Raw genomic sequence first — 21,723 nt, 5'->3', positions numbered from 1 at the left:
CAATAGTACACCAGGTAACTCCGTATGATTCTTTCTTAATTCTTTCCAGAGTGATGTTCCAGACGGTCCAAATTGTCTTTTGTTCCTTTGAAAGTCCTTGGAACTCATCTTTCTGCAACAGCTCATCACTATGTTTTTTGGAAATCTTTCAAGTACTGCATAAGCGATTGCTCAGCCGCTTGCTCAGGCACTTGCTCAGGTGCGAAATCACGGTTGCCCATATATGCACTAGCAAGGTCAACTGCAAGTGCCAAATATCCAAGCTTCTCCGCCACTTCATCGCAACACTGATACACCTTTTCCAGGGTAGAGTCGGGGCCCCGTGATAAGTGTTGAAGAAGAACCATCTTTGCCTCCTGTGGCAACATAGCATCGACATGAACCTTCTCACAACCTTGTCTAAGTAGTTTCCAACTTGATATATCTTGACTATTAATGATGAGTCTACCTCTGGTGCCTTTAGGGATGATATCCTTGATATCCCATGTGAGGTCATTAATATTGTCGAAGATAACCAGCCACTCAGGATCTTCTCCTGTTCGATTATAGAGCCATCGAAGCACTAGTCGAATTGTTGAGTCATCGCAAAGCCGTGCGTTTTTTTGAGGCTTTTGGTCGTCTGAAAGCACAAGCTCTATAGCGCACCTTGTGAAACTGGCTCGAAATAGCTCCTGGTTGGTCGCGTCAATCCAAAGAACTGGGTTGAGCTCCTCCCTTTTGCATTCCGCGTACTTGAGAGCTAATTGTGACTTTCCACTACCTCCTAAGCCATGCAGGACTACCGCATATGGAATCTCTGCCCCTTAGTATCGGACTTTTAGTTTTTCTACTAGGTCTTTCCACAGCTGGTCTCGCTGGACATAACTCGGTACTGTCTTTGGCGGGACGGAATATATGCACGTTGGTTTTCTTTTCATTGCTGATCGAGATATTTGTTAGCTCAAGTGCTAGTGATAAAATTTTATCAACAGATTACTATGAGCTGACCATTTTTCAATTTTTTCGCTTTCGGCTTTAAGCCATCTTTTTATATATCTCACCATATCTTCATAGGTTTCATCAACTTTAGAATCATATCGCTGTATCTCCTTATGTGATACCTCTGCTAAAATGGCTATTGAACCTTGAATCACCGCTGATTTCCGGTCCACCACCTAAAGGATCATTAATTTTATATCTAGATATCATATATATGGAGGGGGAGAAGCTCACATAGGAGATTGGTAGGCTCCAAAGTTTTTCACTCTCGGTTTCAAAAATGCAAACAGTGGAATCAAATATCTCTCTCTTCCTAATGAAAGAAAACATATGATGATGTAGTTCATCGTTTTCTTTTGAGCCTATTGTCATAGCTTTCAAAAGAGAAATATCTGAGCCCCTCCAATATCCTAAAAGAGAGATCATCTCTCCAATAGTAGTAAGTTTCAAGCCTCGATGCGATGTGCCCAAAAAACAAATCCCCGCAGACTATCGAGAATTTCACGGTCGTCTGAATTGTCCCTCTGTACCATGTCCACCACACACTGTTTTCCAATTAGTTCAACTAAGGTTCAACTAAGAATAATCCAATTCCAAATCGTCCTTACCTGATTAATGATCAAACCACCGGAACCATGACCAATCAAGATAATAGGTCGGTTTTTCTCCTAGATGAAGTTAGTACCCTAATCTTAAATTGAAATCAAGATTCAGTCGCTAACCTCAGGGTTCTGTCGTTTAATAGAAAGAGCAAGAAATAAATCATATCCAAAATCCTTTAACGACTTGCTCAGGGCATTGCTCTTCCATCTTGAATCGTGATTAAAGGCCATGATGCGACAATTTAATTTTTCTTTCGGCAAAGGTCACAAACCCATGACACTTTCTTAGACGAGCGTGATTCTGTAGTCATCCATGGATCCGAAGCAAGACCGTGAACGTAGACAATACTAACAAGATAATTAATTATAAGGTCATTAAGAGACTAAAATTTATAGGCACAAACTCGGCATGAAAGGTATCTCCGGAGGTATTGTCGGAGGGGAAAAAGGTTGTGATACGCTCTCGCTTCTTACGTGCAGAACCTTGGAAAAGAAGAACTTGCAAAGGAGACAGGGCAGCACATATCGAAATGTTTACCACGATCAACACCAGTTTCGAGATTGAATAGTTGGGAAGTGAGAAGATGTCACTAGTCAGCCATAGAAGAGTGAACAGTGAAAAACTCCATACTCGATGGAAAAGGGTTTCCGATACTACTATAGCCCATAAGTGATAAAGGATGATAATGAGAAGCAACATATTACTAATATGCTGCGACTCAAGATGGAGCTTGAATATGTGAAGATTAAATACTTGAAAGAGCCTGGAGAAGGGAGGTTGAAGATGGGAAAAAGGAGTATTTTAGATATCCGAGTCTCAGGATTTATATATCTTTCTAAAATAAAATATGATACAATTTATATCCCCATTTTACATAATTCTATTTTGGCCTATTATCAACATAGTTTGACCAGAGTTCAATCAAGAAGGGGCTCTGGAAATATTGATACATAGATTCCCCTTTTATTGGCACCGTGTTAGATCACGTGGTCTGTATAGTTCAGACTAGACTTCGGCACAACCCATGGGGACCCATGGGGACCCGGACCCAACCCATTGATGGGTCGGGAAATGGGTCGAAATCTCCGACCCATGGGGCCCCATATTAGTGTAAACAGGACAAACTGAGAAAAATCTCGTGACTGCATAATTAATGCAAATTGGTCTGTAATTTTCGGTATTCTACTTACATGTAGAATAGCTAATACAGGTAGATTCTCCGAAGCGTTATCACAGTAAATGATTTGAATTGAATCTATTCTAATATTCCTCAAAGTCATTGTCTTCTCTATGTTTACGCTTCCTCCCAGACGTCCGTAGCTGAGTCGCATTCTCTAGTAGCTGAATATCCGCAGTATCCTCACTGTCAGCACCAAGATCGATCAGTTTGTTAGAAGTAGCTATCTCAGTAACCTCCTCTTCTTCCTCCCTCTCATTCTCGCTAATTAAATCAATCTCAGTCCCTTCTAAATTCTCATGACTCTGCTCCTTTAAGGTCTCAATCTCATCCAAAGTAAAATACTTCTCAAGCTGCTTTATCTCTACATCCTTGAGGTCAAATCTCGACGCGTAGAGAAATAGTATAATCTCTTTAATAGTTTCAGACTTTAAACGCCTATATCGGTAGTGGTACATATCACATGTAGTATTTAAAAAGCCGTTCAACACCAGTACCACTTGTAGGAATTAATAGAATATCCTAGGCAAGGAGTATAATTATAGGGAAATAGGATTAATTATTATACCAGAACTGGAGAGGCTCAATTTCTACCAGGTCTAGAATTCAATTAGTATAAAATACTAGTAGTAAAGACTTTTAGACTTACCACTATCAAGATATTAGTGTCACGGTACTTGTCAGGTTGATCCTGTAATCACAGGAGCACCTTAGGCAACGAACTGCGGGGTATCCAGTACTTAATCGGACCCCAGTGAGCCGGGGTTCCAAGTTCTTCAAGTATTAGTTCTTATTGTATTGGAAAGTACTAAATACTACCTGACTTATCACCGATATCTTCCTGATTCACCTAACCACCAGGTGCCACCCTAATCTGGCACTTTCTCTCACAGGCTGTAGGCTGTCTAATAGGAGAAAACACGTCAAAATTACAGTCTGAAATAATGCTAAGTAAGCAGAATTATACATGCCAAGTCTTGGATTTATACAGCATATGGGTTTTTTCCCAACCCATGGGGCCCCATCAAAAACCCATGGGGCCGCATCGGGATGGGTTGACTACTTTAAAAAAACCCATGGATTACATGGGTCAGGCGATGGGTCGAACTTTTCGACCCATGCATGGGTTGTGCCGAAGTCTAGTTCAGACCAACGTGCCTAGGTAGTAAAGAGGGGAACCGTGAGGCAGTGTATTCGAGATACACGGGTCGATCCAGCTAGACTGAAAGAACAACACCAACCAACAAAGACAATGTGTCCGGACTACCCGTAGGGGTCAGATCAGAGATGTGTAGGAGTGTGTATTGTCTTCTAGTATCGAACGCCAATCTTGTACGTACAATAACACAACATAACATAACGTAAGGAATGAACAATACCGAAATATCATACCCGTACGGTACGTGTAGTAGGGGACAGGGTACCCCACTACAGTAGATAGCTCTCGACGTGTCGGGGCAGACTTCCCCTCCGCGCGCTTCCCCCCCATACGTGTTCTTTCCTGTAGCTTTTCCATAGGCACATCCTAACAAACAGTACTTTGCTGGTTTGCTGATGGTGACATTCGTGATGAGATTTTCTGAGCCAAAGAGACATCTCTCAAAAGTGATGACCATCGGATGCCGCATAGGCTGAGAGGGAAAATCAAAGTCACCTAGAAGATCATCCATTTACAAGCCGCGAGATGATCTTACCCACATGATTTGCAGAGCTCCACCATTGTACGGAGTAGATTTGATTCCATGGGCTTTCATTTCATACGCGTAATGTAATCCTATGTCACATATCATACAAAGCGCATTTTACTGAGGCCCTCGGTTTAATGCGACCCGCTAAATAAATGATCTACGCTAATGCCTTGGCGCTGGGGCCATGAAAGAGAGTGTAAGTGTGTACTGGTCAAGCCGATTTCGAGAATGGCTGTATTCTATGTGGTAGAGCATGTTAATTTTTAACTAGTTCAAAGTTCTATACAGCCCCCATACCCCATATCTATGCTTCCCCCTATTTATTGTTCCCTATCACAAAAGAAGGTAGAAAACGTAGAGCTAGGATCACATCTTTCCATCTTTTCTTTCCTTTACAGGAAATGTGGATTTTAATCGTGGTTCCTACTTCCACTTTTTTTAGGCAGTAAACCGGCTTAGTGGTTGCCTGGCCACCCCCGCTCTGCAAAAAGACGCCCTCAATGGGTTTCGAGTCTCGTAAATTCCTGTTATTGCTGAAGATCCATTGAGCTTTCAAAAATATCTATATTATTGCCGTTGGTGCACCACCACTTATCACCGCCTGATGGATCGCAATAAGCATAGCCTCTCGTTCTTGCTGTGCCATTTGAATCCATATCATGGTGTCCTCTCTTTGTGCCATTAAATTAATTCACTCCGCCATTGGAGTATAAATGGTACTTTTTTTTATTCCTGTGCCGACATCGCAATCATCTTCCTCAATGCCTAGGTTTTAATCAATTTTCATTTCTGATCCGCTCGTATGTTTTCTGGGTTAGACCAGTGGGGATATGGAGCACTGGAAATTGGGATGGTGATATGTGCCAACCGAAATTAAAACTGAAGCTTGCATTCGGTGCTATCTGAAGAAGGCATGGAGTCCATAGGAGGAAGGGATGAAGAGACTATCGCGTGGTGGGGTAATCCTTTACACCATATCTTTGTCTAGGACCTCCCAGTAAACCTCTTTTCGGGCAAAAATCGCACTTGCCAGTTCCCTGTGTCGTCCTTATGGCATCCGATTGGCTACATTCGTCACAGATAGGGTATTTCATTCACATGATATTGACGATTCTGGGTAAGTGGACAAAAACTTGTAACATAAAGTTCACTTGGTTGACAAATGATCCATTGGGGTAATATGGAGTGCCCATGCTTGCTAACACCGCTTGCAGTACTGCGTAGGACTAAGTGAATAGATTTCCGAACTAAAGGAGATATAAGTGCAATTCGCATTTTCCATCTTTGCCAATATTGGCTTTTGAATCCAGCCTGGAAGACATTCGACTGGCTTCAAGTTAAAGATTTTTAGAACTGAATGATATCTGCTCAGAGTTACTATTTCGGAATAGTGTGGTTCTATACGTATTTGTGTCCTCGGAAGTCGAATCGACAGGAACACGGTTGGTTTATGGAACAGAGTATATAAATTTGTATGTGGAGTATTAAAACCTGATTTATTGCCGAGCCTAAAATACCTTAGGCAGGCTCATGGAGCTGTAAGAACTTATAGTCGACAACGCCCAATATTGACTAGGCCTGGTCCGTAGTGTCATTCAAGGTTGCACATCAATACCGTACTTCTCATAGCTGAAATCTTCCAGACTTGATATGGCTTCAGCCCAGCCGTCATCAACCTCTCCTACTTGCCAGTCATCTCCACTTTCAAACTTTCCGGTCTTTCCGGCTAAGACATCCTTCTGACTAGCCCAATACTCGGCTGCCATATCTAGATAGGGTATCCAAACAACCCTCATCCCAGCCTGTCTTCCAGCCACTACTCCAACCACACTATCCTCGAACACCAAGCATTCGCTTGGTAAAATGAGATCGCCATCTGAGTATGAATTCAGTGACTATAGTGCGATTATGAAAATATCAGGCTCCGGCTTACCTCGACCCTGTCGGACCCGTGAGTTATCACCTAGGATCCGTCTATCAGGTTGAAAGAAGCTCAATAGCCGTTTTATTTCTGATCTTAACATTTTCATCTTGTAGCTTTGGCTTTTGGTGCTGGATGCCAGCGTCAGCTGAATCCTGTCCCTAGAAGCATTACTTTCACGGCTAAGGTTTAACAAAATAGCCTCCGCACCAGGTAGTGGTGTACAGTTTTGGAAATTTCTTCGCATCAGGTCCTCCAATTCATGGGCAAATTGCTCACAGGGAATGGGCAACTTCGCCCAGTTATGGAATATGTCGCTATTTGTGGAGTCCGGAACACCCATAAGCTAGGCTCGAATTGACGGAGTGAAAGCTGGCCTTCCGTACTTTTCAAGGAGTTGGTTTGTGGCCAGAGTAATCATGTCTTCAGAATTGATAAGAAGCCCATCTAGATCAAAATGCAGGCACGGATCGCCGGAAGGCTGGCAGAAAAGCTTGTCAGATTTAATATTAGAAGGCTAACCATTGTGTCAACAACTTACACTACCTCGGGGCGCGCCATGAGGGACTGGAAAAAACCCAAGACTTCAGTAAGTCACCAGGAGCAACATAGGGTGAAGTCAAAGATAATCATAGCTTATTTATGAACGTCAACTTGGCCCACATTAGCCCCACAAGACCCCTCTTCTTGGTATAGAATGGTCCTATTCAGATTGACTTATGTGATGATTATTTGTAACTGAGCTAAATTAGGGTCTTGCTCCTTGCTGGAAATGCCGCACAGCTGTCAACAGCTCACTCCTGGAGTAAAGGGTTATTTATCATGTAAATATGATTATTTTTAGTCTCTCCTCCTCTCTTCCTGTATTTACAAATACAACAAAAATATACAAACTTCATCCTCCTAGATACCGATGAACGCTGTTTTTTATAGAGTACTCCCCACAGTGGTGTGATTTTGGACCCTACAAGAGGCCTTAAATTACTGGAGAGGAATAAAAATCAAACTAGGTACGAAAGGCTAGGCAGTTATATCCAGAATTAACACATCCTTGTTCCCTTTTGCTAGGCGGACAAATCGGTTAAATGCTATGGTATTCTGTCTCGGAAGACCCTTTAACTTAAATATCCTTCTTAGAAGTTGCCTTATTTACTATCGAAATTGGTATAACTAGATGTTCAGAAAAACAGGATTCAATCATACAATATATTCGGAATCTTTCTTGTACCTCCTAAATTTCAAATTTCGCGTGGTACCTTTATATCCTTTCCAGAAACTCTCCCAGTAACGCTTGAGGAACTGAGAGTCCCAAAGATAGAAGCCATAGGCTATAAGAATTATTAGAATATATAGGACAAAAAACCACCAAAACTTCATTATATTTTGCCCAAGATCAATGTTCATACCTAGTAAGCTGGAGCTGAAACTGATAGGAATGAAGAGGGTAGCAAGTAGAGTTAACCTTTTGAGCCGGCCAGACTGCTTGATGGCTTTTCGTGACTCCTTAATTGTGGCTTTATTCATGGCTAGACTTATACCTTGCGTGCATATTCCGGATAATTCAGTACAATGTATGCAAAGTTTATCATAATCTTCCATGATTCCCATCGGGGTAAAGGTACCGTCAAATATAGGCAGAGAAAATTCCCCGAGTCTATCCATATATGGGGATAGCCATGGGCTATGACATAAGGGAACATCTGTTAGGAGGTGTGCCTTTGGAACAGCTACAGGAAAGAACACGTATGGGGGAAGCGCGCGGAGGGGAAGTCTGGTCCAACACGTCAAGAGCTATCTACCTAGGCACATTGGTCTGAACTATACAGACCACGTGATCTAACAAATACTCAGCTGTATAACCTCAACCTCATGGACCAAGACTCGCAATACGCCCCCACTCCAGGATACTTTGGTCATATGCCTTCAGCAAGTCATGGATTCAGCCCTTCTCGGGAACGCTATTCGGAGAGCAATGTACCTGTCCCGATACGATCCAGAAGGTCCAAGGCTTAGAAGAGTAAGTTGGATAAGCTATTAGAGGCAAAAACTTCACGGAGAGGGAAAGTGAGGTCGGACGACACTTCCATCGTCGTATCTGTGAACGATCGGTCTGAACATGACCTAACAAAACGATTTGACCATCTCGATATCAACTGGACCACTGTTGAAAAACAGCTGCTCCTTCGGGGAGGACTATTTTACCGGGGCAAAAACTTAAGGCTAGGTATCACTTTCAAGTATGTTGAGGATGACCGCCTCTCTGGAACTCTTTCAGGGAGGGTCGAGAAACGAGGGAGATCATCCGTCACTAAACGAATGCTAAACGAGAGAGATGCCCAGATGGATGCCGAAGAGAATATATTTGGACAAGAATCCATCTGCCGGGCAGTTTACAACCTAATACGTTGTCCGTCTCCATCTTACCATCTTAGCCCACATTGCTAGCAAGACCCGCATGGCAAAAAACACTACACGCTAAGGAGTCATCATTTGAAACGCTTGATCGCTCTTGTGGAAAAGGGGGGTACTTCGGAATCCCATAATGACGTTTAAAATATTTTCCGTGGAGACCTATATATGGAAGAGCGACACAGACTGGAGAGCCAACAGTCCAAGAAAACCGAGATGCTTGCAACCCCCGAAAGCTGTCTACCCATCAACATCAACATCAATGGGATGCAAAATTTCCCTCAATCAGAAGCGTTTGACTCAATTGCAGCTCCCGAAAGGCCTCTACCACCAAATACCCAAGGCCAAAGTGATCTTAAGATCGTCGGTCCATGGGATGCTAGTGTCAGGGAGTTTACTGCGTGGCATGAGGCAAACGTTAGCGATAAGAATCTGAAAGAACAATTCCGCCAAGCGTGTAATGTGGCGTTAGCCAATGGTCTAGATCTCAAACTGATCTATCAAGACCAAGATCCATCATTCTTCACTAACCAAGGAATTATGGTAGGTATTGCATGACAATTTATTAGGGATATTGGTACATGGGCTTGGAATATCAAGAAGGATATAGCAGCCGAAGAGGCTGTGCTGGCCGTAGCATGAGTATGCTAGGGGTGTTAATGGCGTATCAAGACGTATGAACATAAGAGTTTGGCTTTAGAGAACTAGATGGGCTTTCATTTCAAATTTGTTATATATCGTCTCTATACAGTATATATCATATACACTAAAATAAGCTGTAGCCAACGATATTGAGAAACGAAGAGCCATTTGGAAATCGACCACCATAGAAAACGATATATTTATGCAACACTTCGATGTCCGTCAAACTGATCCTTGGTCTAATACAAACAATCCTCGGTGCTAATGACCACACCAGCATGCCGAAAATGGCCCAGTGCACTCTGTTTTCGAGACCCAACCACAGCAATACACCACTCAAGGAAAGCGTGAAACCCTCGTCCTTGGCCTTCCTCATATCGCACCCAGTTACGTTTGATGAATGCTTTCAACTGAGAGAAAAACTCATCAATGGGATTGAAGTCGGGAGAATATAGTGGAAGGTACACCAGCTTTACTTCTGTATTGGTGCATATCTCCTCTATGCGATGCGAACGATGGAAGGATGCGCTGTCCATAATCAGAATGGATTTTGGCTCAGGACATCTTCCATAATGCCGAAGAAGCTGATCAATGAAGTCCTCGAAGAGAGCGGCATCGGTAGAGCCCTGGAATACATGAGAGAGCACAATACCATCTTGGCAATAGGCAGGAAGAATCTGGTACCGCTGGTCGCGATGGAAATTGGCTACCTGCAATGGAGCCACGCCTAATGGAGACCAGCCCGTCGGTCGAAAGCCAATCCGCTTATCACATCCAGACTCATCAATATAGACTAGGTGATGCGACTGAAAGTCGGAGAGGTTGTGCAAATACAAGTCTCGGAGGTCAGTGTTCTGCTCCTTTGCTCTCTGTCTCGTCGCCTTCTTCGACCAGCCCGCCAAGCAAGAGCCCGCTTCAGGCTCGAATTCGAGACCTTAATGCGAAACTCATCCCATATGAAGATCGCCATTTCGTCCAAATACATTCCGGTCTTTTCAAGAAGATGGTCGCACAAGGCTTGGAGCATCGAGGGGGTTATGCTTGGTCGGCGGCCGACGCGAGTTGGGGGTGGCCTGACATTTCCGAACCGGCGCAGGTTGCTGCTGATGTTGATGACCGAACGCTTACTGCATTCGGCAGCTTTGGCAATTTGTGAGGTAGTTAGTGATCTGCTTGAAAACATATCTTGGATCATAGTCAGTTTAGAGTTAGGGAGGGGAGTCTTGGTGCCATGTTGCGGGGAGACGTTTGGATGATGGAGAGAATGTAGAGTAGGGAAGGATGGGTGACCACAGGAGGATAGCATGGTAAGACTTCATTTTTTTCACCGTTGCTTACCGATGCTCACCTTCACTGAGCAGGCGAAAAAATTTTAATGAGAAGGTCTGGGGTGTGCTAAGTATTAGGACATGCACGTGACTTGACGATCTCGAAGCTCCTGGGAACTTGATGGCCCTCTTAAAATTGCGGACCTCAAGATAATGGTGAACGAAAACAAGAGGCGCGTGGAGTACGAGTTCAATCATATTAATGTGTTATTGAAAACTATTGCCTACAGTATGCATTGGTGAATGTTGAGCATTGGTAGCTTCTCCAAATGATGAGGTCAAGTCATACTTTTATCTGGATGGGTTTGGCTGGTTATTGCTGGCTGTGCTTGTTCTCGGGTCGGATCGATCCGTTTCTGGGAACATCACCAGCCCCACCCTGGAAGCATCGTCGATGGAAAATCATTCAGAAAGCGGTATGGGTGAGCTGAGAGCCATAACGAGCTGGAGTCACATGATGACGAGGCTAAGGGCGTGCCCCTCCTTCAGCTTGCTGTAAATCAAGCAATTTGTTATCATGACCCACGTTCAAGAATTTTCGAAAACAGCTACTATTATACCCACTACTACCTTTCTGTGAAACTACTCCATCACCTATCGATCAAATACTCACTTTGTCATCCTGTTCTTGATAAGATAGGCCAGGAGCTCTTGCTATACTAGAAGAGGGAGTGATTGATTGACATATCAAGGACCATCTTGCACGTCTGGACACTGCCTAGGCAATTCATTTTCAATCCAAAATGGAAGAAAATCCCCCATTTTAGCCAGTGCAATCATCATCAGCACAGAATAACACTAGTCTTGGAACCACCCCATGTCGAAAGCGACTCCATCACGATGCCTATACGATCGGGTGGGTGTGCGCCCTTCCAAGGAACAGACCGTAGCCAGAGCCATGCTAGATGGAGAGCACGAACCTCTTACAACCCCTCGTAATGACTATAATGCATATACATACCCTTGGCTCGATTTGCGGCCATAACGTTGTTGTAGCCTGCCTTCCTAACATGGGAACCAATCCTACCGCGACCGTCGCGGTATCTATGATTCACACATTCCAAGCGATCGGATTCGGGCTTATGGTAGGGATTGGGGGCGGAATTTCGCCGAAAGTTCATCTGGGTGATGTGGTGGTCAGCCAGCCGGTTGCTGACTACCACGGGGTGATACAATGTCCGCACCGGCTCGCTGAACCGACCTCAGAACGCGCTACTCAACGCGTCGAACCAGCTGAAAAGTAACCATGACATGTTCGGATCGAAGATAACTGAATTTAGAGTCTTTGGATTATTCTACTGAATTATATAAATCCCTCTTTATAATAATTTAAGGTGGTTGTTAGTAAAACCTCAAAAAGGAATTGTTGTTGTAGTTAGAAATATTTTTGGTGTATAGATGGCTGTGTGAATATATCTTTACTCCTGACTTTAGGAGGTCCGAGTCTGTAGGGCTTTGGATTACTATTATTAGTATCTACTACCTGCTACTACTAGTAGTATTTTAATTAAATTGAATAAGAAATTTAGTGTATAACCTTTAAATATTAGAATTGAATTGAATTTAATTTCAAATTTAATTATATGTAAGTTGATTAAACCCTCGATGGCTAATGAGTGGGCTGATTGGTATACACGCACCAATCCACGAACAATGAGAAGCATGGATGGTTAGGTCGTTCTGTGTTTCTTGGCAACTTGAAGCGCCACAGCGACCGGCGTATGGGGAGATTGATGTCTATGAAGTGCTATGAAATTGTGGGGCGGGGATAGGTCGGATGAGAAAATGTTATTTGGGGCGACCGGGATATTTCTCTAGAACGTTTATCTTACGGGACTTGGATTAGAGCTAATCATCAAATCCATGTTTGTTACCCGTTACCCACGTGTAACACTTTCATTTTAGCTTGAATAATGAGGATCTTGGCTAGAGCCATGTTCAAAATGCATTGTGTGGCGCCGAGTCTGGACCCAGCGATTAGTTGTAGTTTATAGATCACTTGGGTATTAAAGAACAAAAATGCTGAGAAACTATGCCAAAATAAATGCATGTGACCATTTCGATGAGAGAAAAATCCCGAGAGTCACCTAATCGCTGCGACAATTCCAGTATGAGAGGTAAGAGATCATCTCGATCAAGAGCTCAAAAGCCGACAAGGCCATCTAGAGCCCTGGGGGTCCATGGCATATCGGGCTCTCAGAAAAAGGCTCTCAGAAAAAGGCGATTCGCTTATTGCCCATGATCGAATCTGTCAACTGCGAGTGTACCGATTGAACCTTTTCAAACCTCATGTACTTGCATGATTCACTCTCCAAATGGTTGAACAGCGCAGCCAGTGAAACGAACTGCTTTCGACAGCCGTGGCGATTAGGACAGTGATATGCCTTCTGAGCATGGGTGGACGAGTTAAGATGTTGAGTCAGGGCTCTTGCAGTGCCGAACTCGCGGTGACACAAATAGCATTCCCAATTGTGGCCATTGTATGCTCTATTCGTCACTGTGTATTCCACGTTCTCCTCCTCGTGCCATTCAATTTGCTTATTGGTAATCTTTCCCTGGGTATCAAGTCGGCGCATCATTTTGGCAATTATTTGGCGGTTCAGATTGAGGGCCTTTGGACATGAGCCAGTTTCTAGGTGATGCGAGACACCACTGGCGGTGACAAAGCCTGTTCGGCAAAAGGGGCACTTCATGTCTGTTCCACGATGGACTTTGGAGTTCAAATGCTGGATAGAATTCAAGTCAGCTGCATGGTTCATTGATTTGCATTTTGGTATACATACCGCGCGAAGATTGTTCTCGTTCTGGAATTGCCGGTCACAGGATTTACAGTAGTTTTTCCAGTGGCGCTTGGCTGACATGTGTGCCTGAAGAGCTTTGTTTGATGAGAAAATACAGTTGCATGTCTCACAGGGAAACTGGGGAGCCCAGTGATTCTTGGAATCCATATGTTGATTGCAGCCGTGATGGTTCAGGAAAAGTTGGTCGCAAGTCTCACACTCAATCCAGTGACTTTCATAATTCATATGCTCATAGCAATCATCTCTCCACCAGAATTTATCACCACAAGTGCCACATTCAAACATTTTGGCGACTTGAAGTACTGTTGAGGATCAATTTTGGAGGTCTGGGGTTTCGGGTGGTTGTATGGAACAGGGAGGAAGAAGATGTAGAAGAGTGGAGGAGGAAAGTGGGGGTGAGAGACAGAGTGGGCATGAGATTATCTGATCTATTACAATCGTGGGATCTGAGATGCATACTAGTTCTCTTGCCGCCTTTTAGTTGCAGTATTTTGCTTTGGATAGATCAACTTTGCCCAAGTGTCAGCTTTCGTTAAACCACAACTGCAACATATTAAAAACAACAGATCAAATCGGAACTAAATTGAGATACAGAGAAGCCACGTCGAAATTCTGGTTCCTTCTACGCATCCAGATGATACATAGATATGCCCTAGATTATTCTAAGGTTGCGACCGTAGGAATTGTAAGCCTTAGGCTGATAATTGCGTGTCAGACTACAAGGTCTAATGCAGTAGGCGGTCGCAATGGGACGGATCAACAGGTCTGATTCTCTCATAACACTAATTTTACACGAATAAGCGTCTGCTGCGACCGTAGATCATGTGGCTAATCATGTGATCCATTCTGGTTCGGCCAATCAGAAGCCAGGATTAAATCCTGTTAAAACCGTCCCATTTGGGCCTAGTTTATCACGTTATTTTGGCTGACAGGTCTTTTGTGTACAAAGGCCCGTTTCGGTCTCGCGCCCATTATGGCCAGCCGTCCACATTTGGTCCGACCGCCAACTGATTGGGTCATAGCTGCTCCTGGGAGATCCCTCCATAGTGGGTCCGTAACACACGGTCAGACGGTGGGGATTGAGACGATTGGTTCCGCCTCTTTCGTAAACTGGTAAATCACATTCCGAAAGTCATTCGTGGGAAAGACATAGAACCAACGTAAATCCGCTGCCCCAACATTCACAATACCATGTTCAGAGTTCCCGGGGATGAATATTGTTGATCCTCTAGTAACATCATAAGATACACCGTCTATCTTCATCACCCCATCCCCTTCCAAAATATGATATATCTCTGCTTGCGCGTGGCGATGTTGACACAAATGACCATTTCCTGGAGAGCAGTGGCCAATTCCAGCACTCATATCGCTAGTTGGGGTATCTGGATGAGAGAAAACAGTGTGCCAACTAACATTGCCGAAATTGGGGTCTTCAGGCGACTGAGGTAGAGTGGCTGAGAGCGCTTCGGGGGATACAACCACCACCTCTGGTGAGCGTTGGAGCGGCATCATGGGACTTTGCAAGAGTTAACTGGATGAAGTGATTTCAAATGTTGCCAAGGTGGATATGGAATGGATGTTAAGAAAGTGGAGAGTCTGGGTCAACTGGTCCCCCTAGAGGTAATACCACTGGCAGTTTTGAGGTTTCTTCAAATGGATGTTCCAGATGTCAAGTTCTTCCTTCAAGTTCGAATGTTTATATATTCCAACATTCAAGTTGAAGGTTGCGCCACCTACCCCAGCAGGCATCCATTTGTGACTACTAGTTCATACTAGTAGTATAAGCCGGCACGTGCGGAAGCTGCTTCCAAGGTTGGTGTAGTTATCAGCGGGGTAACACTTGAAATATTGAATTTACCTAAAATGGAATGGATTTCCTTGATGGAGGCAACCTTCAAGTTCACATGTGCAAGTTTCGCATGGGTGATAGTTCAAGTTCAAGTTGAGAATGGCGATATATAGACACTCAAGCTCCACAACCGCGAACATGCACTGGCACGAACGAATATTTGAAGTTGGGGAAATGAATGCAACTTGCTTCTAACATTTGAAGGTGTATACAGTGCCAGTGACTTCTCCTTTGTTTCTATTAATAGTATGACTCAGACCAATATATATGGAAATCTGTATCTTCTTCCCCCACTTATGAACTCGGGCCGACTCAAGTGCTCGGGCGTACGGATCCCCCACTTTCACGGTTTCACCTTATCCGAGTTCTATAAGCAAAAGGCCTCTGGAATTTCTATCCGTAAAGGTAAAATCATAAATTCAAAGAAAGAGCAAATCAATTCAGTGTTAATGAGTCCCATTTATTGAAAGTAACGTCTCTTGATTTGTATCGGCATGTCGCCTGGAGAGCAGGTGAATGCTTCCTGTTGCCCCAAAACCCAGTTATCATGTGGCAATGCAATTTCATATCGATGCACCATACTTGCCAGGGCGACTGTTTGCTCCAAATAAGTGATATTGCGCCCAATACATCCTCTGGCGCCGACACTGAAAGTAATAAAGTGTGGCTGTAGATCTTTACCCTTCTCTCCAAGCCACCGATCAGGGTTGAATGACTCCGGATCAGCAAAAACCTCAGGATCACGATGCATGCTGTACGGGGGGAATGTACTGTTGTATTTCCTGGAATTCAGTAACCCATGATTGACATGCCCTCAGATGGTGTCAGGCGGTTGACACTCATAGTGTTTGGAGGCGTCAGTCGCATACTTTCATCTAAGTATGCTCGCAGGTATGGCAGATTCTTCACTTTATCATATGATGCAACGACCATTCCTTCGTCGAATGTTCCATCCACTTCATCTCTTAATCTGTCAAGACAGATCGGATTTTTCAATAGCCAATAAAGAACATTTGTTAAGGCTATCCCAGTGGTATCACTCCCCGCGTTAAGCATAATGCTGCATTCCGCAATCATCTCACCCAGTGGGTACATGTTGGGATTCCCATATTTGTCTTCTAAGATGTATGTGAAGAAATCATCCAGCCTGTCCCCAGCCTTGTAGCGCGTAAGGCGACGGTGGACCAGGGCAACACACAGAGTGTTATGGAGCTTTCCATCATTCCAGTATGAGTGCCATGCAGTAAGTATTGATAGCCATTTGAACCGCCCAGGCGACCAGACTAGAGCATTTTGGATGAGATGGGATCGCCACAGTACATCGCGATAGCTAAAGGTATGCGACTTGCCATCCATGCTCTGGGTTGTCACGACGTCGCTTCCGGATTCTAGAAACTTCAAATCCGCTGGCAAACCTATCTGCAAGATTGCATCCTGTGCGAACAGGATCATCCAATATCGGTGGTTGATAAATTTCCCGAACTTTTCACCGGAAATGTCCCACCGAGAGCCTCCGTGGACTGTTGGGATATACTCAGGAGCCTTGCAGAGGCGATCATATTGTTTGAGGAGGGCGGCGGTGCGATCGGCGACAATGTATTCCCAGTTCTCTAAGCTGGCTTGAGAGTACGCCCCGGCAAGCACACGACGTCCCTTTCGAGAATGCTCTTCACGGTTGGAAACATGGGCGAGATGGCGATGTGAGCCAGCAAGTAAATCATAGAGATCCCCTTTCCTAACGGGGGAACTGTGACCGTAGATATTTTTCACAGCTTTTGCATCGTTGAATGATATAGAATTAGGGCCGACTCGCAGAACGGGCCCGAGTTGTTGGTGAGCGTCGTGGAAGGCTTTGAATCTTCATCCCTTGATCGCTTCAATCATGCAAGGAATATTTGTCAGAGGGTAGAAAGTGGTCATTCCAGGAAACCGACGCAAGGCTTTCGAATCGCGGAAGAAATCAAGGAGATGTTTGGTAATAACAAGGAATGAGAGGATTACCCCTAGGCAAATTAAAAATGCGAAGAAGAACATGGTAAAATGATAATTCAACGGTATGGCTGATGACTTGTCTGGAGAGATGTCAAGACTGCCATTGTCTATAACGGCGAACTTCATACCATTTATAGCATATTAAAGGCTTGCGGTCTGTGTCAGCATTGAATGTGGAACTGCAAGGAATTACCAGGGCCTGTGAGATGATCAGGCATTAGATCGCAAGTTTCCTAATCTGTCTACATAAAACTGTGGCCATAATTGCCTAACCAGACGAGAGATGGAGAGCCAACAAGATTTTTCACTCTGCGGCTGCAATTATGAACAGCCCTTGATTACCCCACTTACTGCTCAGATAGGTATCGTATATTTCCAAGGTTGTGATGCACATCTATCTGGACAGGGCTTTAATAGGGAACCCCGTCATCCGGGATTTATTTCCCATCTTGCTCGACGTCTCCGGTACTGAGATAATATTCCCCCGCGATGAAGGTGGAGTTCCCAATGCGGAAAATTTTGGATATACCTGTCTCAATGAGGAAATTTCAGAATTTTGGGGGGATTTGCTCCATTGATGACAGATTTCTTGATTGTTGCCGTTGTGGTTCTAATGAAGGTCTTGTGCCCACGACCTAGGAGGTTCATATTTCTGCTATTTATGGACTTCCACATTCATGTGCAGCGCTGTGAAGTGCTTCTTGCAAAGAGACTGACGCTGAGTGCATTTTAACTAACAACTTGGCAGTGGAACTTGAAGTCTCCTCAATCATACGGCTGCTGCAAAATTCCTCATCTTCTAAAGTTATTGCCTTAATTTCTGACATTACTCTGGCTAAAATCACTTTGGTCACGCTCTACTATATCACGCACCAATTGCAGGGGTTTGCCAAAAACGACTTCATCCAGTAAGCAAACTTCAATTATGCAAAGATCGATGATAGATATGTGGAGTAAATAAAGCAGATCCTGACGCAACTTTGGAAGACTTCAATGTTGAGACGAAGAGAAGGCTTTGAACATGGATATCTCTATTTCCTCCAGCTCTTTACTCTTCTGTCCATTCCGCCCGTAACGACTGCTGAAATTCCTTTGTCGGCCAGTAAGTCTCCCGTTCAATCATTTCTAGTACATCCAGCAATGCGACTTGTAGTTCAGTTTTGTATATTAATACACCGCCTAACAAGAATTAGTACACCGAAGACATCTGGATTTGCTGAAATCGGGTTCAACTTACATTATGAAATAGTGAGACCCGCTACTGTTCTCAAAGGTGGCACATCGTTGGAAATGGCGAGTCCGCAAATGAGACCCAGGTATGATATGATAAGTCCCTTCAACTGATCAGCAACGTAGCTACGTCTGTTATTAATGCACCGTCAAATACATTTATCTTCCTTCGCTGTTCATAACCAGCGGGCCCAATCTTTGGCAGGCTTGGATCATGGATAGTCATCAGCAGCAAGGAGAAATAATGATAGATATTCGCAAGTGCTGTGATCGCATTAGTAAGAATTTACCTCTGCCATGCAGGGAAACTGGAACAAACTGACCACAAAAATCCAATGCGAAGTATATTTCAGGGAATGCTTGACCTAGTTCAGGATCTGGTTCCTTGAATTGAATGGTGTTTATGGAAACTTGAACTTGAACTCTCAAATCCGCGAGCGTCGATCTTCCTATGATGCCAGACAAGTCAAATATATCGAAACATACGCGCCATGCAAGTCGTGCTAGCTTTGCTTGCATTGGATGCAAGAAAGCAAAGAGACGCTGTGATATCTCACAGTAGGCCGAAAGCTCTGGATCATGCACGACTTGTCGTCTGCGTAATAAAAAATGTGACTTGCGCTTGTATGGCGAGGACAGGCGAAAACAACGGCAAAGCATCAAGGCGCTACAAACTCGGGTCGCAGTACTCGAGAGTGAATTAAGGACTCTTTCTTCTCAGCGAAATGGATCTCCTGACACCTTGGAAAGACCCAATAAATAGAGCTTGACCCAACGTGGCGAATCGCCTTTGAACACGCAAAAAATCTCGAAAAATCAATCTGTGTCCAAATCTCCTGATCATCTCATTCCGGTTGCATCAAACAGCCCATTTGTATTGCAAAGCACAACCGCCAACCTGACAGCATCAACCAAATCCTTCGCTGCAGTCTCCCTCCCACAGTCATACTTGGGTCTTCGTACGCCTTCTCGTTCTTTTGTCGCATCTCCTGCCTCGGCCTGCTCCTGAGATAGCAGAAAAACAACCCTGAGTGCCGCTAGAGCTACACGGAGATTCCCGATTGAAATGGATGAAGCTAAACCACCAGCGGGTGCTTGTAAAGATCAAGATTATGGAAATACGCGTTACCTAGGTGAATCCAGTATGTTTCCATACGGTGAAAGACAGCAGCGTCCGTCACCCGAAGGTGGTATCGCGGCTCACCTTTTGAAAAACCGTGAAATATCGCCTTCTGCATTACAAGACTTTATAGAGCCAGAGCCAAATGTGGACCATCTTCTAGTTGGAAGTTTCAGGCCTCCCACATTGTGATTGTAGATCCTACCATCTTTTTGCGACACCGCCAACGTGCACATGAAAATGGAGGCAATGGGGATCGCAAGTTCTATACACCTTGTCTTCTTTACTTCATGTTAGCATTGGCTTCCTTAATAACCCCTGAGAAGGGTGTGAAAAGGTATGCCACAGAACATGGTAGCGTGGGTGACAGATTTCATCGTCGCGCAAGAGTACTATTTGATATGGAGACGGAGTCTCCAGTTGTGACGACAGTACAGGCAGCCATCCTAATTGGATCTTGGTATGGCACGTTCGTTGACAACTCTCTCGGGTGGATATTTAGTGGTGAGCATCAAGAAATAATGATTTTCGAGAGGGAAATTTACATCTAACTACAAGACCAGGGATTGGATTCCGAACGGCCACCAAATTGGGTCTTCATCTCGACTGTTCCCGAATGCTTTCCAATCAATGGAAAGATGACGGATGAGGAGGCTATGTACCGATCAGTAGCATTCTGGGGCTGTTACATTGAAGATAAGTCAGTGATTTCGAACTCCCTAGGATGTTCCCCTCTGACAATTCAATCCCTAGGCTTTACAGCGCTTATTGCCAGCGACCAACCATTTTAATGGACTGGGATATCACAATATGTCCACCAGAAGAGAGGCTCATGACAGATGAGAATATGCCGCCGAACCTTCTACCTCACACTGTCGCGCTAGCCCGGATATGCGGCAGAAAACTCCTCGCTCTTTATGCACAGCGACATTTCAATGATGTAAATGAAAATCTCAAAAGAATTGCATTCGAAATCCATGGCCAATTGTGGGAGTGGCAACGGAAGCTTCCCGATGATTTGGCATGGCCAGCAGATGATCAGTCATCGCCTTCGCCACCTGCCGTCTTAGCTCTTCAGTGAGTGATTCACATAAATGGCTGACCTATTGCGTTCTGAATACTGATTTCAAATAAGCATGCAATTCTACTACAATCTTATTCTAGTTCACCGGCCTCTACTGGAATTTTCCAAGGCAAGAGACGAATTGTCGCAAGATGCGTCACATATCAATTCAACAACCACCTGCATGATGGCCGCCGCCAATATCGCAAAGCTTATTCACGTTTACTGTCAGCGTTATAACATAAGACACATATCGCCAAATGGTGTGCATATGGCTTTTATTGCTGCTAAAATTCACCTCATCAACTATCGATTGACCAATGTCGAGTCCCATTATCGTCTTCTCTTCATGTGCCTAGCAGCTTTAACCGAGCTTGGTGACTTTTACACTATGGCAAAAAAGGCTGTTAAGATATTGAAAAGCCTCATAGAAGGCTTCAGGCCGCTGGATGAGGTATCGAGCCAGGAAGAACAAACTCCAGAAAATCCCATTTAAGAAGCGGAAAATCATGCAAGAAAGGAGAGAGATGATCCTGCGGTCAAACAAGCTGGGCTTGGTTCTGATCAATCTCCATTCCCAGCAGTGCTCGGTGTGTCCTCTACTCAGCCTCTTTCTGGCATGCTCACTTGGAAAATGCAAATGTGTCCCGACATTTCATTCGACTTTGAAGTTCCTCTTGAGATTCCACAACCCATGGATGTGGAGGGTCTTATAAATCAACAGCATCATGAAGGACAATCCGAGTAACTTTCAGAACCCCAGGCCAAGAGTGGTGGGACTCTTTACGATCTCCCAAATGGAATTCCTTGGTATTGCCAGGGTGCAACTGATTTTAGCGATTTCGATTTTGGAGATATTGTTTCCAGTGGTATCAATGACACATTTGCGCTTCATATGGAGGATCGGGATTTATTCCATACA

At 44.2% G+C, this 21,723-nt stretch overlaps 9 protein-coding genes across 9 annotated transcripts; 2 read left to right on the top strand and 7 right to left on the bottom strand.

Moving 5' to 3' along the window:
* Nucleotides 1-128: 128 nt before the first annotated feature.
* Nucleotides 129-990, bottom strand: N7483_006316 (uncharacterized protein; the record flags this gene model as incomplete). Its single annotated transcript, XM_057089753.1, is given in 3 exon segments — nt 129-802; nt 816-919; nt 977-990. 3 exon segments carry the CDS (start codon nt 988-990, stop codon nt 129-131), a joined length of 792 nt encoding a protein of 263 aa, XP_056949582.1.
* A 434-nt stretch (nt 991-1,424) lies between these two features.
* On the bottom strand, nt 1,425-1,811 carry N7483_006315 (uncharacterized protein; the record flags this gene model as incomplete). The annotated part of the gene is made up of 3 exons (XM_057089752.1): nt 1,425-1,523; nt 1,587-1,646; nt 1,701-1,811. 3 exons carry the CDS (start codon nt 1,809-1,811, stop codon nt 1,425-1,427), a joined length of 270 nt encoding a protein of 89 aa, XP_056949581.1.
* A 1,030-nt stretch (nt 1,812-2,841) lies between these two features.
* Nucleotides 2,842-3,216, bottom strand: N7483_006314 (uncharacterized protein; the record flags this gene model as incomplete). Its single annotated transcript, XM_057089751.1, has 1 exon — nt 2,842-3,216. The coding sequence occupies one exon, from the start codon at nt 3,214-3,216 to the stop codon at nt 2,842-2,844; it is 375 nt and encodes a 124-aa protein (XP_056949580.1).
* Nucleotides 3,217-7,564: 4,348 nt separating this feature from the next.
* Nucleotides 7,565-7,891, bottom strand: N7483_006313 (uncharacterized protein; the record flags this gene model as incomplete). Its single annotated transcript, XM_057089750.1, has 2 exons — nt 7,565-7,695; nt 7,774-7,891. The coding sequence occupies 2 exons, from the start codon at nt 7,889-7,891 to the stop codon at nt 7,565-7,567; spliced, it is 249 nt and encodes an 82-aa protein (XP_056949579.1).
* A 1,053-nt stretch (nt 7,892-8,944) lies between these two features.
* On the top strand, nt 8,945-9,334 carry N7483_006312 (uncharacterized protein; the record flags this gene model as incomplete). Its single annotated transcript, XM_057089749.1, has 1 exon — nt 8,945-9,334. The coding sequence occupies one exon, from the start codon at nt 8,945-8,947 to the stop codon at nt 9,332-9,334; it is 390 nt and encodes a 129-aa protein (XP_056949578.1).
* A 2,194-nt stretch (nt 9,335-11,528) lies between these two features.
* N7483_006311 (uncharacterized protein) lies at nt 11,529-11,867 on the bottom strand (the record flags this gene model as incomplete). The annotated part of the gene is made up of 2 exons (XM_057089748.1): nt 11,529-11,647; nt 11,708-11,867. The coding sequence occupies 2 exons, from the start codon at nt 11,865-11,867 to the stop codon at nt 11,529-11,531; spliced, it is 279 nt and encodes a 92-aa protein (XP_056949577.1).
* Nucleotides 11,868-12,956: 1,089 nt separating this feature from the next.
* On the bottom strand, nt 12,957-13,832 carry N7483_006310 (uncharacterized protein; the record flags this gene model as incomplete). The annotated part of the gene is made up of 1 exon (XM_057089747.1): nt 12,957-13,832. The coding sequence occupies one exon, from the start codon at nt 13,830-13,832 to the stop codon at nt 12,957-12,959; it is 876 nt and encodes a 291-aa protein (XP_056949576.1).
* Nucleotides 13,833-15,856: 2,024 nt separating this feature from the next.
* On the bottom strand, nt 15,857-17,142 carry N7483_006309 (benzoate 4-monooxygenase cytochrome p450; the record flags this gene model as incomplete). Its single annotated transcript, XM_057089746.1, has 2 exons — nt 15,857-16,148; nt 16,205-17,142. Coding segments are annotated over 2 exons (1,230 nt in total), but the record flags the coding sequence as incomplete, so codon positions are not given.
* A 2,997-nt stretch (nt 17,143-20,139) lies between these two features.
* On the top strand, nt 20,140-21,297 carry N7483_006308 (fungal specific transcription factor domain-containing protein; the record flags this gene model as incomplete). Its single annotated transcript, XM_057089745.1, has 4 exons — nt 20,140-20,242; nt 20,297-20,438; nt 20,492-20,815; nt 20,874-21,297. The coding sequence occupies 4 exons, from the start codon at nt 20,140-20,142 to the stop codon at nt 21,295-21,297; spliced, it is 993 nt and encodes a 330-aa protein (XP_056949574.1).
* Between the last annotated feature and the right edge of the window lie 426 nt (nt 21,298-21,723).

Source organism: Penicillium malachiteum, assembly GCF_028827825.1.
Source record: "Penicillium malachiteum strain IBT 17515 chromosome Unknown utg000002l:1.0-8849297.0:1.0-8852440.0, whole genome shotgun sequence".
Taxonomy (NCBI): Eukaryota; Fungi; Ascomycota; class Eurotiomycetes; order Eurotiales; family Aspergillaceae; genus Penicillium; species Penicillium malachiteum.
The sequence above is the reverse complement of the archived record's forward strand: the minus strand, read 5'-3'. Positions and strand labels throughout refer to the sequence as shown.